Below are 14,700 nucleotides of genomic sequence, written 5' to 3'. Positions count from 1 at the left end.
TTCCCCGTTCTTCTCAAATTGTCCTCTCTCCCTTCTGGTTCCTCCTCTCATTGTCTGACACTGCTGCTTACCTCCGTCTCACTCTCACCATGTTTTTCTTTCCCCTTCATTTTGTCCCTTTGCCATTCACAGTTTATCTCTCTCATCATGTCTCTTTCACTTTCTCTGCTCCTCAAAGGCAGCTGTTGAAGTTATCTTGTTAAAAATATACAAGATTTGTCAATGTCAACATTTGGACTTTTCATTGTTTCAGTATAATTAAGTTAATTGCATTGATTACAATCAAAGCCTTTGTTTAAAGTTTAAAGTTCCTAATCCTATATTTAATAAAGTAGTTTGATTTATATGCAGTATATGCTTGTATTTATTCTAAACACAGTTGTGCTGAACTTCTTCTGTGTGTTTTACAGGTAGCAACAATACAGATGTATAATGAACAAGTCCTCATGATGTTTGTGTGTTTCAGTCTTTTCCAGGTAACAGTAATGCAGACAGCGTGGTTCAGTACAAACTGCAGCAGCCGGCCATCGCTCGCTTCCTCCGCCTCATTCCTCTGGACTGGAACCCCAGCGGGAGGATCGGACTCCGGCTGGAGACCTACGGGTGTCCTTACAGTAAGTCCTTTCTTTATCACCGGCCTGACTGGACTCTCTGTCGCCCAGCTGTCCTCCAGAGAAACATAGTTTGCATGGAGGACATAGCAAACAACAAATCACTACAACTGAGTAGAGAAGGACTCAACATCTCAATCAATATACAACACATTTAATTTGGTTAAAAAGAAAAGAAACACTCGTTACACATCACACCAATTCTTGTTTTTGTCTTTCCCCACGAATACATAGAACAACCAATGCTCCCTGGCCGCCTTTTCTTGGAAGCATTTCCACATTTCACAACTACTTTACACTCTCCGCTCTGATATTAACAGTGAAAACAACACGTATCGCGTCGTGTTAACAGATCCCGGCTCTGTAATTCTCAGATGATGCAACATATTGTCAGCTTCAGCCGCTGGCATCAACACGATGAACTAAACACACATCCCACTAAAACATATGTTCTGACTTTCTCCCATTCTGTGTCTAAATTACACTACAGTTTATTGTATCAGTAAATTACTCCATGGGGGGAAAAAATCTGTTTTCTTATTTGAGCCAATAAACATATTAATAACATGTATAAATTGATTCATCTTTCAGATGAGCATGAATCTAAATACATTATATCTGCAATGAATATGACTCCTCCTCATCTTCTTCATCCTCTTCATGACTCGCTTGAAGAAGCAGGTCTTTGTAATATTTTGTCCTCTCAGCATTAATTCCCTGCTGTGTCTTTGCCCTCATTTCTGTCCTCACGGCTGGTCTTTCACTATATTTGGACCTTCATAAAAACACACCACACTCATGAATATCAAAAACAGCTCCACACATTTACATATATATGCTCAAATGCATTTATTAAACAGTAAATATGAATGTGCAAACATGATTTCCATAAGGACTGTGTTTCGCATTCTATCAGCAGTGTGTTATTTCTGGTTCTTCCTTTCATCTGTACTTTTGTTTTCAAACTGTTGATTGGAGTGAAACAGGAAGTATATCAAAGGGGTGTCATAGAGTCATTTCACTTATTCTATTTCTATGGTCCGCATGCTAACATGCTCACTATGACGATGCTGCGTTTGCTTATTAGCACTAAACACAAAGTACAGCTGAAGCTAATTGTTAAGAGCATTAGTTTTGCAGGTATTTGGTCATAAACTAAAAGTATCGGACAAATTGAGATGTAATTCAAAACCACAAATATCAGGGGGTCACTAAAGTCAATTGTCTTCATCCTCTGGGGACCATGAATGTCTGCATATTTCTTTATTTACTGTAAATATCGGAAGCATTAACAGAATTAGCAGAGAAAGAAGTAAAATTATTTTCATTTCCTAAGTTTTTAGCCCACAGCTTAATATTGTGGAAGGATAATGAAGCATATTGCTTTACGTCCAGTTGATAAGCGCGTACCAAGTTAGTTAGTTGATCTTGCACTAATGTGGCCTCTATACACTTCATATATTTAGAGGTCCAGACGCAGGTATACCGAAGAAGCAGCATAACACTCCCGGCACTATCTCATTATATGAGTTCACCAAGTGGAAAGATGATTTATGATAAAAAAACATTTTGTGCCCCTTAATAAAACTGTGTCCCGTCTGGAAGAAGATGTATTATGGGACACATTAAATAGATGGATTTTGATAAATAGCCTGTAGTGGTTTGGAAATATTCTCAAGTTATCTAAGGACACAGCAGATCTATTACTTAATATGTTTATCAGTCGGCGTGCCGGTTGGCGGAGGAGACTCGTGGGTTTCCTGGTGGTAAACTAATGTAGCGTGCACAGCAGAATCCTCTTTGGAAAAACAAATGCAATATACTGAAGGAAGCTGAAATATAGCTGTTGGCAGCAAACAGTTTACCGCAGTGTGAAAAATGTCCTGTTGGTATTAGTCTGTTATTGAGGCAACGCAACAAAACGTTTCATAATGCGTCTTGGCGGATCATGTGTTGAGGCTTAAGCAATCAAAACAATAAAAACTGACTCATCATCGGTGGTACAACCTGAACAAACAGCACAGACATCACACCATGATGTCGGTCACTGTACGCACATGTGCCCCCAACACAGGGACCGTCCTAAGGGACGTGGAGGATAAATGTGTTTGTACACATTGTACAGTTGATATGTTTGTCAGTATAGCTGAGTTTGCCATATTGTTTTTACTTGCAGAGCAACAGATTGAACGATAATATGACGACAAAGTAAAGGTCAGGGACGCTATTTTAATATGTCGTTTTTGCCCTTTTTGTGTCAGATTATTCTTTTCGAAACAGGAAATATGTAGAGAGTCAAAGCTTTTATTCTGAAGGATTTGGGCCAGAAGCTTTATTGTTGTTGCTGCAAGTAAAGTATTTCTCAGGATGATGCAGACGTTTTGCAAGAGAATAAAAAAAGTGCATTGTCTTTTTTTAACCTTCCCATCTAAAATATCTCACCCCACGTTCCTTCCGGGGAAATTGAGTTTCAGTCACTTCTGGATTTGACAGATTAAGAAGCTAAAATCAATATTTCTGTATTAACGATGACACATGACTGCTCGTTGTCTCGTCTTTTAGCTCATTGTTATCCAGCACGCAAGTTAACCGTTTTGGTTCAGTTTCACCGTTTTCATCAGCATCATTTCCAGCTGCAGCAGACAGATGTTTTCAGCATCACACCGGCCGCAACGCCAAATCAGGCCAGGGGCCCCACAGGTGACAACAGTACCAGCCACATGCGACTGGTAATCAGTATCTGCTGGATGAATAAACAACTATTTACGACCTCAACTTTATGATAGTACATCACTGTTGTGTCTGCAGCTTGTTTCCACTGCCCCTAAGTGGTTAATGCAGTTTTGAAGAGTCTGTTAATAAAGCAACAAGCTTAATCACTTTTTGCACAGAATAAAAACTGAGAGGTTAATAGCTTGTCAGTTGCTGGACTGAACACAAAGTAAAGACACTCCTAATTAATGTTCTTGCTACAAGACTTGTCAGACTGTAGCGATGTTGTTTCGCATGCTGTAAGATGAAGAGTAGGCTACCGAGTGTCCAAGTTATGACTCGTAAACAAGCAGCGATCTATTATCGGGATGATTATAATCAGATAAAACATTATACTCTAGGATGAAACATAATCGAGGACTGAATGGCCTGTGAGTGGTAAGAGTAGTAAAGTAGACTTGAAGTAATGTTTCGGCTTCACACACTGAGGATGACTCGGTGCTCTGGAGCTTCATCTCGCTGCTCTGTAATCAGAAAGTGCACCGGACAATCCAATAAGAGCATCGCTGCGAGCGAAGTGGCTGTGAGACTGTGTCCTGGCGTTAAGGAGTAAAAGACTCGCCAAGTTCATTAAAAAGCGTTCAGTCAGAGAAACTTGTTGTACGGCTGCAAAAGGAAATTGATGCTGAACTCAGCTGCTGCTCTTTCTTTTCTTTCTTTTTTCAAGAATTTAGTATGTGCGGTGCATTATTTCACAGCCTACACGCTGTTCACCTCACCTCAGCCCAAATCCCCATCGAGCAAGTGAGACCCCGAGGTGAAATTTAATAATGAAAAGTGATAAACAGAATACAGATTCAGTCGTACACTCTGCTGCAATCATATCGATGTCAATATCAATATGTGATGTCAACCAATATCACATCAACCGAATTTATGCCCAGATGTAGGAGGATTTTGTGTTTTTGTCGGTGTGCAGTATGTATTATTAACAGCAACTCTGACATCTAATTATCTGTTGTGGACTTGAATATTCTGAAGACGGCAGTGTGTTCCTCCACACTGAAAGGAATGTGGTGATTGTTAAGCTGTTGTTTTTGGTTCAGGCTCCGGTTCGGATGTTTCACAGTTTTTTGATTGTTAAGTCTTTGACTCCTCTGTGTCTGTTTTGTCTTCCAGCCTCTGACGTTGTGAGTTTGGACGGCGGCAGCAGCAGTCTGGTGTACAGGTTGAGTCCCGGGCCGCGGGGGACATCCAGAGAGGTCGTCTCTCTGAAGTTTAAAACCCTGAGGAATTCTGGGACACTGCTGCACGCAGAGGGAGAGGGAGGACTCGGGCTGAGTCTGGAGTTAGAGAGAGGAAAGCTACTGCTGCTGCTCAGACAAGGTAGGACACACCGCATACATAATCATATCCACTGACAAATACTGCACTGGCCTCCTCTCATACATATGCAGTACACTGGAGCATAACACAAAAACCCTCTCTATCCTGAAACCCTCTCTACCTACTTTTTTGTTCAGATGAAAACACTACAAAGTAAAACAATGAGACGCAGCAACAGGCTCCTCAAATACACCCAATATACAAGAAGAAGAAAAGCATTTGTAATTCATAAAATAACAACATTTTACAGCATTTAAAATGATTTTTGTGGAATTTGGTGCCTTTAAAAATGTACCCCCTGTAATGTTTCACGCTATTTAAAGTTATTTAAAGACTCTAAAGAAAGCTCGTCGTTTTAGGATTACTAACTTACACTCCTTCTTTCTGATATCCAATGGAAAAAAAACCTTGAGCTGAAACAATTCGATCAGCAAAGAGAAAGTTTGTTGACAATATAAAGCCCTCTGAGATAACTTTAGATTGGTTGTGGTTGGTTGAGGTGGGCGACACGCACGCTGCCGCCTGATTGGTTTAAATCTTGGCCCACGCTCCGCTGCTGCATCTCAGTCTAGTTGCAGACATGATGGATGGTACCCGCTTTCTGTAGCATGTGTTAGGGCCGGACTCTGCAAGACGTGATGCATGGCTTACAGCCTGTACATAGGGAGGTGTGTGTGTGTGTGTGTGTGTGTGTGTGTGTGTTTAAATGGGGTTAAACCAGAGGTTTACATGCTGAATCATCACCATATGGCTCCCCTCTCATCAGAAACCCCATCTGGCTGCTGAAATACTTTCTTCATCCGTCCATCCATCCAACTCATTCGCCCTCTGCATTTCATATCTCCCAAAGGTTTTCCCCATCCCCCCTCTTTCTCTTTCTCTTTCCTTCTGTCCATCTCTGATATATTTTTCACTCAAATACTCTTCATCCCAGCATCCTTATCTTCCTCCATCCATTCCTCTCCCACATGTCTATCCTATCTTTCATCCGTCTGCCTCCCTCGTCCATCTGCCCCTTCTCTCTCTCCTCCGTCTCACAATGCAAACTTGTGAAACGATGATGGCACAGCCTTAAAGAAAATGTTAATGAATATAAATGTAAAGAATCCTCTTTTCTAAAGACCCAGACGTCTCCCTGACAAGTGGATCACCTTGTCTGCTGTACGAGACTGACTGTGTTACCTTCAAGAAAAACACCTCCACTGTAACACTCACGTGTGATTTAACCCAAGATAGGAGGCTGGACGTAGTCATGGTTATGTCGCCCGTTGGTTGGTGGACTGCTGTTTTGATTTCTTCGTCGCCATCTTGGATTACAGCCGTCACCGTGTTGTTTGTTACGCAACCAATGAACGAAAGTGACCATATTTGGAATGCGGAAGAGTGACGTAGAGACCCCATATACGACTCTGGCAGCAGCAGCGACCTGTCAATCACAGTAGCCCCGCCCTAAAGAAGACTGTTGAAGAAGACTTGAAACTAACAATCGAGACCATGAACTCATATTTACAATGTTTACTGAGGGAATAAATTAAGTGAGAAGTAGAGTAATTTTCTCATAGACTTCTATACAACCAGAGGAGTCGCCCCCTGCTGGTCAGTAGAGAGAATGCACGTTTTAAGACACTTTTGCGTCGGCGTCACTTGGCAGAACCAGAGTTTGCCGCCTGGATTTAACTGAAGGCTGCTCCCCCTTAAACTGATTCTGTGCCATCTTTTAGAACAGCGGCTCCACCTTAAAGACTGTTGTGTCAAAGAAAGTCAGTGCCTTTGAAAAGCAGCTCAGCGAGAGGAAATTGGAGCCCTCCATTGAAATGAAAGCAGGGACATGGAGAGGAGCTCAGACCGTCTCTCTTCTTCTTCTGTCTTTGTTCTTCATCTGATATGTCTGTTCCTTTCTGTTCCTCTCTACATGACTCTTTGCTTCTGTTTCCCTCTTCCTTTCTGTTGTAATCACGGTTTGTCTCCATAGATCTCGTTGCTATATTTTCACTTCAGAAGAGACCATTTGCCTCTTTCAGCTGCATGCTCTTCATTGTCTCTCTGTCCCTGACACGTACACACTCTTTGATATTCCCCCTTCAACCATCTTCTCTGTAGTCTTCCTTCATTGTTATGTGTCTCTGTGTTCTGAATGTGCCAACACAACTCGTGGCCTACTTGTCCTCCATGTCCATGAGCCCTTTTCAGTTCTGTGTCCTTCAATAAGGAGCAATAAGCAGGTAGATACAGAACAGTTGGATTAACACTTGTATGTAACACTATAGTTTATATTAACAGAGTCAGTACTTCTACTTTCAGTTACTTTTGTGAAGCCCGTAATGATTCTGAATGATCATTTCTTTTATGTTTGACACAGAAGAAGATGCTGTAACTGCTGCAATTTGGACTGTCACATTTTCATTTTAATCTGGTTTCTACAGTTTGTCAAATGAAGAATTGCCTCTCTAGTCAGAGCTTCTGATTCGGGCTGAATATGTGACAGGCGTTGTGCTTTACGAGGGTCAATTGCTGAAATGATTATACCAGCATGTTTTCTGATAAGAGCCGTCAGTGTCTCTCTCCATAATCAGATTTTAAGCGGCAGTAACAGAATAGCAGACAAGACGCGATGAGGTGATTCTGTCTTGAGGACATGAGGAGAATAATAAGGGCATACAGTTCAGCAGCACAGACTGTGAGGTCGTTTTTAGACTTCATCCAGAGCTTTTTCTGAACGCCTGTGCTTGCCTGCCACCTGCCTGTATAAAGCAATACCGAACAGCTCTACCAACAGTTTGCTCTCTTGCTCATGGGTTCATAGTTCAAACTAGATCAAAGTGGATTCACGCTCAAACAAAGCTAATATCTGAAAGTGCACATGGACACTTGTTTCTCTTCTCTTATCGTACAAGGCATGGGGATGGATTTGCATTGGAGCGATGCCATTTTGCAGTTGTCCAAACGCACAGCTGCTGCTCTGTCTTTGTTTCAATTCAATTCAATTGTACGGCCCACAATTACGAATCACAAATTGGCCTCAGAGGGCTTTACAACCTGTACAGCATCCGACATCCTCTGTGCTCGGACCCTTTGCATCGAAACAGGAAAAACTCCCCAAAAATAACCTTTAACGGGAGACAAAAAGGAAGAAAGCTCAGGGAGAGCAACAGAGGAGGTTAATAGATTTACAACACATTCAATGCATGTGACATAAATTATTCATATCATGAGAGTAGTAAGCAGAATAATGATGGAATAAAAGCTGACTATAATAATGAGAGCAGCAGTGGATATAATAGAATAATAAAAGCAGTAATGATAGCAATAGCTTGCACTGTTTGGTAAAACAACATGCCACTGTTCGAGTTACACGTCCTGTATTTGAGGTGAAAAATAAGCCACAAAGCTGCAGCATCGTGCTTCATCTTAAATCCGTAAACACAAGGGTTCGATTAGTCGCCATTATCCCAATACTTCCCGTGGTTCCCTGGTTAGACTGGTATGTAGCAACAAAAAAAGCTCATTGTGAGATATAGCCTAAGCCACTTATTTCTTAAAATGTCCCATTTTATCACGAAATAATTCGACAGCATCATCAAATTCATGGGGCAACTGTCGCCTGTGTCTCACGCATCACAAATAATTGACATTCTATCAACACAGGCAACACAGACAGCTCATTAGAGCAGAGATTCAACAGACATGTCGAGCCAGTTGGTTATATTTTACAATTAAAAATGGTAACAATAATAATACTTCATGTGTCTGTCACGATGACGACAATCGGTGCCGGCCATTCTCTCACACGACCAAATTTGACAGAATTGATCTAAAGAATGTGAAATTATAAAAGTAAGCAGACAAGCCAGATTTGAAATGTAAAAAAAATGGCAAAGTGATTGTTATTTTGTGGGGCGAAGCAGAAAAAATACAAAGCAAACTGACCTTTAATAGATGATGCCTAAAACCATGCAGCCAGACAAGGAATACAGCTTTTAATCAGCCCTATAAACTCCTAGCTTTTCTCTTTCTTCTGCTGTTCGCTGCAGAATTTAACTAACTCATTAACACAATAATATCTACTGTAACAAAGGTCAGTGATGACGGATGGGTTTGACATTCACAATGTCTTTTCTCTCCCCAGACAAAAAGAGAGAGATGGTTCTTTATAAATATTGATATCAATAGAGGGATATTCCAGTTGCTTGGCCTCTGATCTCTCACATTGATTCCTGCTTTCTCTTTCCAGTCATTCACACAGTAATCAAATCATCCATCCAGTGAAACCCTTCATCATCAGATCCTCTCTTCTCCACCTCCGACAACATAATAATTGTTCTATTAATCAATCCCTTTTAATACATCTGATTTTTTTTGTAAGTCTCTCCTATTGATCTCTCTCCACTCGTCCAACTCATCACAATAAAACTCTGGATCACGAGGTCTGCATCCTAACGTTCTCTCTCTGGATGAAGTTGTTTCTTCTCATCCGAGCCGCAGACAAATAAGCCCTCTCACATACTGGGCTGCATTATCAGAAATACATTCGTCCATCATCTTCAAACTGTCTCTGTTTCTCTCTTTGAAGTCGCAGTCGTCTCTCCCTAAAGAATATCTAATACATTTTTAATAGCTGACTCTGTTCGGCTCTTTCTCTCAGCAGAAGACACAAAGTTTCTCCTCCAGTGCTTTCTGGGGACAGATCCACTTGTTTGGACCCGCTGGTGCTCATCAATCATTAATGACGTCTTGCTGTGTTTCCTCTGCACTTTGTTTTAGGCATTATCACATATTTGGCTCCCAGTGCATGTATGCAGATACACTGTAGTCCCTAATGAGATGAGAGAGGGCGACCTCGCTGTGATCCTCTCCGTGGGATACCGAGAAAAAAGAGAAATATTTAGACGCAATACGGAGGCTGGTGTGTTGTAGCTGTCACGGGGCTTTCGTTTCCCCCGACACGAGGTCAGACTGTTGGAAAGAAGCAGGTCAGATAATGAGAAGACAACAAACAAACAGACAAACAAACAGGTCAGATAACTAAAGATAGAAAAAGGAGAAAACAACTGCTGTTATACTCAATGGAAGCAGACCACACTCACACGTCAAATAACTTGGAATAAACGTTTCATTTTATCTTCTCTTTTCTTTTTTTAACGTCTGATTCAGACTTTGAAAGTTAAACAGCGGCGATATGTTGATTGAAAGACTCCGTCAGTATGTGATTAATCCTCTCTGTGTCTGTCTGCTTTATTCTCTCCCTCCCTCCCCTTTCTTATTGCCATCTCATCATCTGCTACCTTCCCTTCACTCTTCCCTTCTTGCTCACCTTCATCCTCCTCCTTTTGCCCGACACTTTCCCTCCTCCTCACCTTCATCCTCCCTGTCCTCGCCCCTCCTTCCTCTTACCTCTTGTCACCTGACTTTCTCATGATCTTCCTCTTCATCCTTGTTTCCCCTCCTCCTTCCTCTCCTCCTGTATGCCCTCAATTTTCCCTCCCTTTTCTATCCTATCACGCCTTCACCACCTCAACGTCCTTTGCCGTCTTGTCGTTGTCACCTCCCTCTTCCTCCTCACCTGCGCTTTTCTCTCGCTCCTCCTCCATAATTCCTCGTCTCACCTCCTATCCACCCACGCCCATCTTTTCCTCCTTTCCTCATCTCTTCCAGGTACTTCCTCCTCTGAACGCCGGCGTCTCGCTTCCCTCGGCAGCCTGTTGGATGATCAGCATTGGCACCATTTAGCAGTGGAGCGGCGCAGCGCTCACCTCAACCTCACTGTGGACAAACACACGGAGAGGATTCAAATCCCCGCAGAGTTCAGCGGCTGGGACATCGAGAAGGTGAGAGGAGAACAACGCTGCTCTGACACAAAAACCACGCCTACATAAACACAACATATGCATTTTCACAGCAAAAATCGTTTTTGTCCCCATGCAGCTGAGTGTCGGGGCGGTCCAGGGCCTCGTCTCCGAGAGGAACTTTCACGGCTGCCTGGAAAACCTGCTGTACAACGGCCTCAACCTGATAGAATCAGCTAAAAACAAAGACCACCGAGTCACTGTTGTGGTGAGAACATTTTATCATGAACTCCCGGTTACCTGAAATGCTCTTATCTGAGCTTTTCTTCGTGATGAAAGCTTATCATCACTTGTTAATGTCTCATTTTGTTTTCAGTTTGTTTATATGGTTGTAAGGTGCTTATAGGTCAGAGCCTAAATGGCAAAAAAAAAAATCCACATTGCACATACTCATCATCATCAGATGTAGACAAGCAACTAGTTTAAAAAGTTGGATCCATGGGAAATACAGTCTCCGATTCTTTCGTGGCACCACATAGTTTTCTTTTTTCCTCCACTGTGATGATGACAGATCACGTTGATCATCTGGGGAAAGCGAGGAGCTTTGATGTTCAGCTCTTCAAACTCTCAGCTTTTATTTCTGAGAGAGAATACAGCATCAATAGCTGGAGCCGCGCCACCTAAAATACAATCTGGAGGCTAAATCTGTCCTTCCACCAGCTGACAAAAGATTCTGCTTGGTGTTGTTTTGTGACTTACTCGTTACCATGAAGACACAAGCTAAGAGTCCACCGAACTAATCCCTCACATGCATTATAGATGAGGTCGTGCGTGGCTACATGCAGGTTCATGTCGCTGCTGCTAATTAGCTGCTAGCTGCTTGTTGAAGCTGACGAGCGCTTAAAAGAGGACAGTGAGTGATGAGAGGACAGTGAAGTGTCGGCGGTGGGTAGACTTTCAGTAAAGCTCCCTCGTCTTTGTCATTAGGACCTTTAGGTGTTTCCACAGTGACGATAAGTGGATCGAGCTAAGTGGAGAGCAGAGCTGAACCATTTCTAATAAGCGGTCTGTCGTTACAGTGAAGGACCAGAGAAATAACGGTTCAGAGATTCACATGCATGGCTGAAGATCTAATAGGGGCTCTATTAGCTGTAGTCATTTTTAATATAAAGACCACTTTTGGCCATTCTTAAAGGTACGATAACAAAATGTAAGTAGAGCTTTAAATGATGTATGTGTGTTTAAGTGTGTGAGGGGGATTTTGGGGTGCACAGTGTGTTAGCGAATAGCCTTTGGGGGATTTTATTGCTCACTTTTTACTTTATATTTTGCAGTGGTGCTGCATCCTCCACCACCTACGTCCATACATCTTTTTAACAGCTCTGCAAAGGGTTTTAGATGTCATCTGTGTTTCCGGAGCATTATAAAGATAGCAGGCTGATATTCCCCGCAGAGGGCTGGGACTGTAATATATAACTGCTGCAGCCTTTGCAATGGACCCGGTGTCATTACCACTACTCAAAACAATGGGCCACAACGGAAACGTCTACAGAGCACTGCTCACATTCATACCCACCTCCCTCCACACCTCTTGGGTGACATTGGTATTTTTCAGTTTGCAATCATGGCTTTTATTCTCAAGGAGACTTGCTGATGAGATCAAGTGACACGAGGTCACATCGGCACGCCCTCTGCAGCTGATTAATATTCATGTTTAATGTTGTTTAATCTCTCTTGTAATCATTTTCTCTCTCTCTCCACGCTGCATGTTTCTCTCTCAGGGCAATGTGACCTTTTCTTGTGCTGAGTCGGTTTCCGTCGCCGTGACGTTCCCGGGCCCCCAGAGCTTCCTCCAGTTGCCGGGGGCGGCTGCGTCCTCGTCGGGGGGCGTGTCCGTTGGGTTCCAGTTCAGGACCTGGAACAAAGCGGGGCTTCTGCTCACCTTTGACCTGCCTCAGGAAGGGGGCGTGGTCTGGCTGTACTTGAGCGAGGCCCGACTCCGGCTGCAGATCCATAAAGCCGGCAGGGCGCTGCTGGAGCTCAGTGCAGGTCGGTCTAACAGCCTGTGCAATTCACTCTTGTTAAAATTACTGAATTTTATGATAATAATTATGATGATTATCATTAAACGTTCTCCCAGGTTCTGCTCTGAATGATGGTCAGTGGCATTCAGTGGAGCTGACCTCCAGACGAGGCCGTCTGACCGTCGCTGTGGATGAAGAGGAAGGAGGCGTCGCTCACGCCAGCCACTCCGTCACCGCAGGAAGTCAACTCTTCTTTGGTGGTAAGACTGAAACAAATCATGTCAGTAGAAAATCTGGGTTGAGCATAAATTAGTAGTCAAGATAGGTTTAAGTACATCAACATGTGGCAGTGGGTCTGTGGTTGTTCAGCTGTATTTCACATTTGAATTTCATTTTTCACAGTTTTAGGCATTTTACCGAAACGTCTTATTTAATATCTCATTTATGAATTATTCTATTTAATGCGTTTCTTTTTCTTTTGATGTCAAGACGCAGACTCCCAGTCAATGCAACCCACCTGACCTTTATATTGTTATTATTTATATTACCTTTTTAGAAAACTTAGTTAAAATGTTGTCTTTTCATATACATAGAAGCGTTTATAATTCAAACTATAGTTGCAGCAGATACAGGAATCATGTAAAGTGACTGTTCACTGTGACATTTCTTCCTACTGTACAGAACAGCTGGTGTCTCACCTCTACAGTTGTGTTTGTTCTGAGCCAAGTTTAGCTCGAGGCTGTTTTATAATGAAAGTTATGAGGCTCGCTTCGTCTTCCCCTCCCTCTTTTCTCCGCTCATTTTACTCGCTTCCTCTCTCTCCTCTTTCGTTTCCTGTCTTCTTCCCTCTCTTCCTGCCCTCCAGTCTTTTTCATTTCTTTCTCCTTCTCTCTCTTTCGCCACTTGGCTTCCTCGCTGCCTCCTTTTCTTAAATCTCATCTCTTGTCCACTCTTTGCTCAGTCGTATTACAATCCAGGCATGTTCTCTAACTGCCTTAGGCTTTTTATCATCACACACACACACACACACACACACACACACACACACACACACACACACACACACACACACTTACACATTTACACAAACTCTGTTTCCAGGTTAAATGGACTACGAACAAATGAAATAACTGTATTAGTTTGATCGAGGCACTTTAGCTCTCTGCTTTCTGTCCTGTCCAGGTTGTCCTGCTGAAGAAGACGGTCAGGACTGTAAGAATCCCTTCAGCCTCTTTCAGGGCTGCATGCGTCTCCTCAGCGTGGAGAACCGGCCGGTGGACCTGATCATGGTGCAGCAAAGACTGCTGGGAAATTACAGCCACCTGCAGATTGACATGTGTGGCATCATCGACAGGTCAGAACCACCAAAACCCGTCTCACTGGTCTACCACTGAACCGTCATTTCACCCTCCCTGCCATTACTGAGCAGCTATACGTCACTCATTGTATTCCTGAGGTGATCACCTGGTGTTCTCTACGTTTGCTGCCTTGAGCTTCATATCGTGGGGCATCTGGAAGTGTTCACTATAAAATATTCGGCACAGACTTGCATTGGTTTTATGGTTCCCTCAATGGAGTGCAGTTTTTGAGACATGTCTATATCTCTGTTGGTTGATGGGCGTGTCAGAGTGAACAAATACAAACACTGCATTGTTTCAAACAGCTGTCAGTGTACCAGAGATCACACAAAACATATAGTTATAGTAGCTACGCCTTTTTTTTTGCTTTGTGCTCTTTGTGAAAGGCTTTATAGTCTTCAGTAATATATGACAGTAGACAGTTCTTAAATCCAGTTCTTACATCCAGTAATAAACACTCCCCCACCAGGTGTTGGACCCATTGCATCTTGAGTGCAACCCTTTAACCACTCAGCCATCCTGGTGAGATCATCTTTTGAAACTGTCCACACAATGAAAATGCTTTCAAAGCCAAAACCCAAAAATTCCATGAAACCATCTTTTCTTTTCACTTCAACAAGCTCATCAAGGTAATCAAACACGTCTAAACAGCATGTTAAGTTATGATTTAACTTATTCAATGACAGCATTTTTGTGAGAGTAGTACACAAAGCAGTGCAGCATAATGTAATGCGTCCATGACATCCTCGTGGTTAGTTCACTTGTTTATGTTAAACGGCAAATGAATAAATTCCATGTTTTGTGGGAGGCTGTGAAGACAACCTTC

At 42.6% G+C, this 14,700-nt stretch overlaps 1 protein-coding gene across 1 annotated transcript in view; it reads left to right on the top strand.

Moving 5' to 3' along the window:
• Positions 1-14,700, top strand: part of LOC142955968 (contactin-associated protein-like 4) — a 63,607-nt gene that overhangs the window by 11,047 nt on the left and 37,860 nt on the right. Inside the window, exons 4-10 of the mRNA XM_076097235.1 lie at positions 467-614; positions 4,503-4,709; positions 10,362-10,534; positions 10,632-10,760; positions 12,274-12,541; positions 12,633-12,776; positions 13,699-13,870. Of these exons, the coding sequence (XP_075953350.1) occupies positions 467-614; positions 4,503-4,709; positions 10,362-10,534; positions 10,632-10,760; positions 12,274-12,541; positions 12,633-12,776; positions 13,699-13,870 (1,241 nt within the window). The remainder of the gene's footprint in view (positions 1-466; positions 615-4,502; positions 4,710-10,361; positions 10,535-10,631; positions 10,761-12,273; positions 12,542-12,632; positions 12,777-13,698; positions 13,871-14,700) is intronic.

This window comes from Anarhichas minor, unplaced genomic scaffold (assembly GCF_050575085.1).
Source record: "Anarhichas minor isolate MPS153535 unplaced genomic scaffold, ASM5057508v1 ptg000024l, whole genome shotgun sequence".
Classification (NCBI taxonomy): domain Eukaryota; kingdom Metazoa; phylum Chordata; class Actinopteri; order Perciformes; family Anarhichadidae; genus Anarhichas; species Anarhichas minor.
Note: the sequence above shows the minus strand (reverse complement) of the source record. Positions and strands in the feature narration are given on the sequence as shown.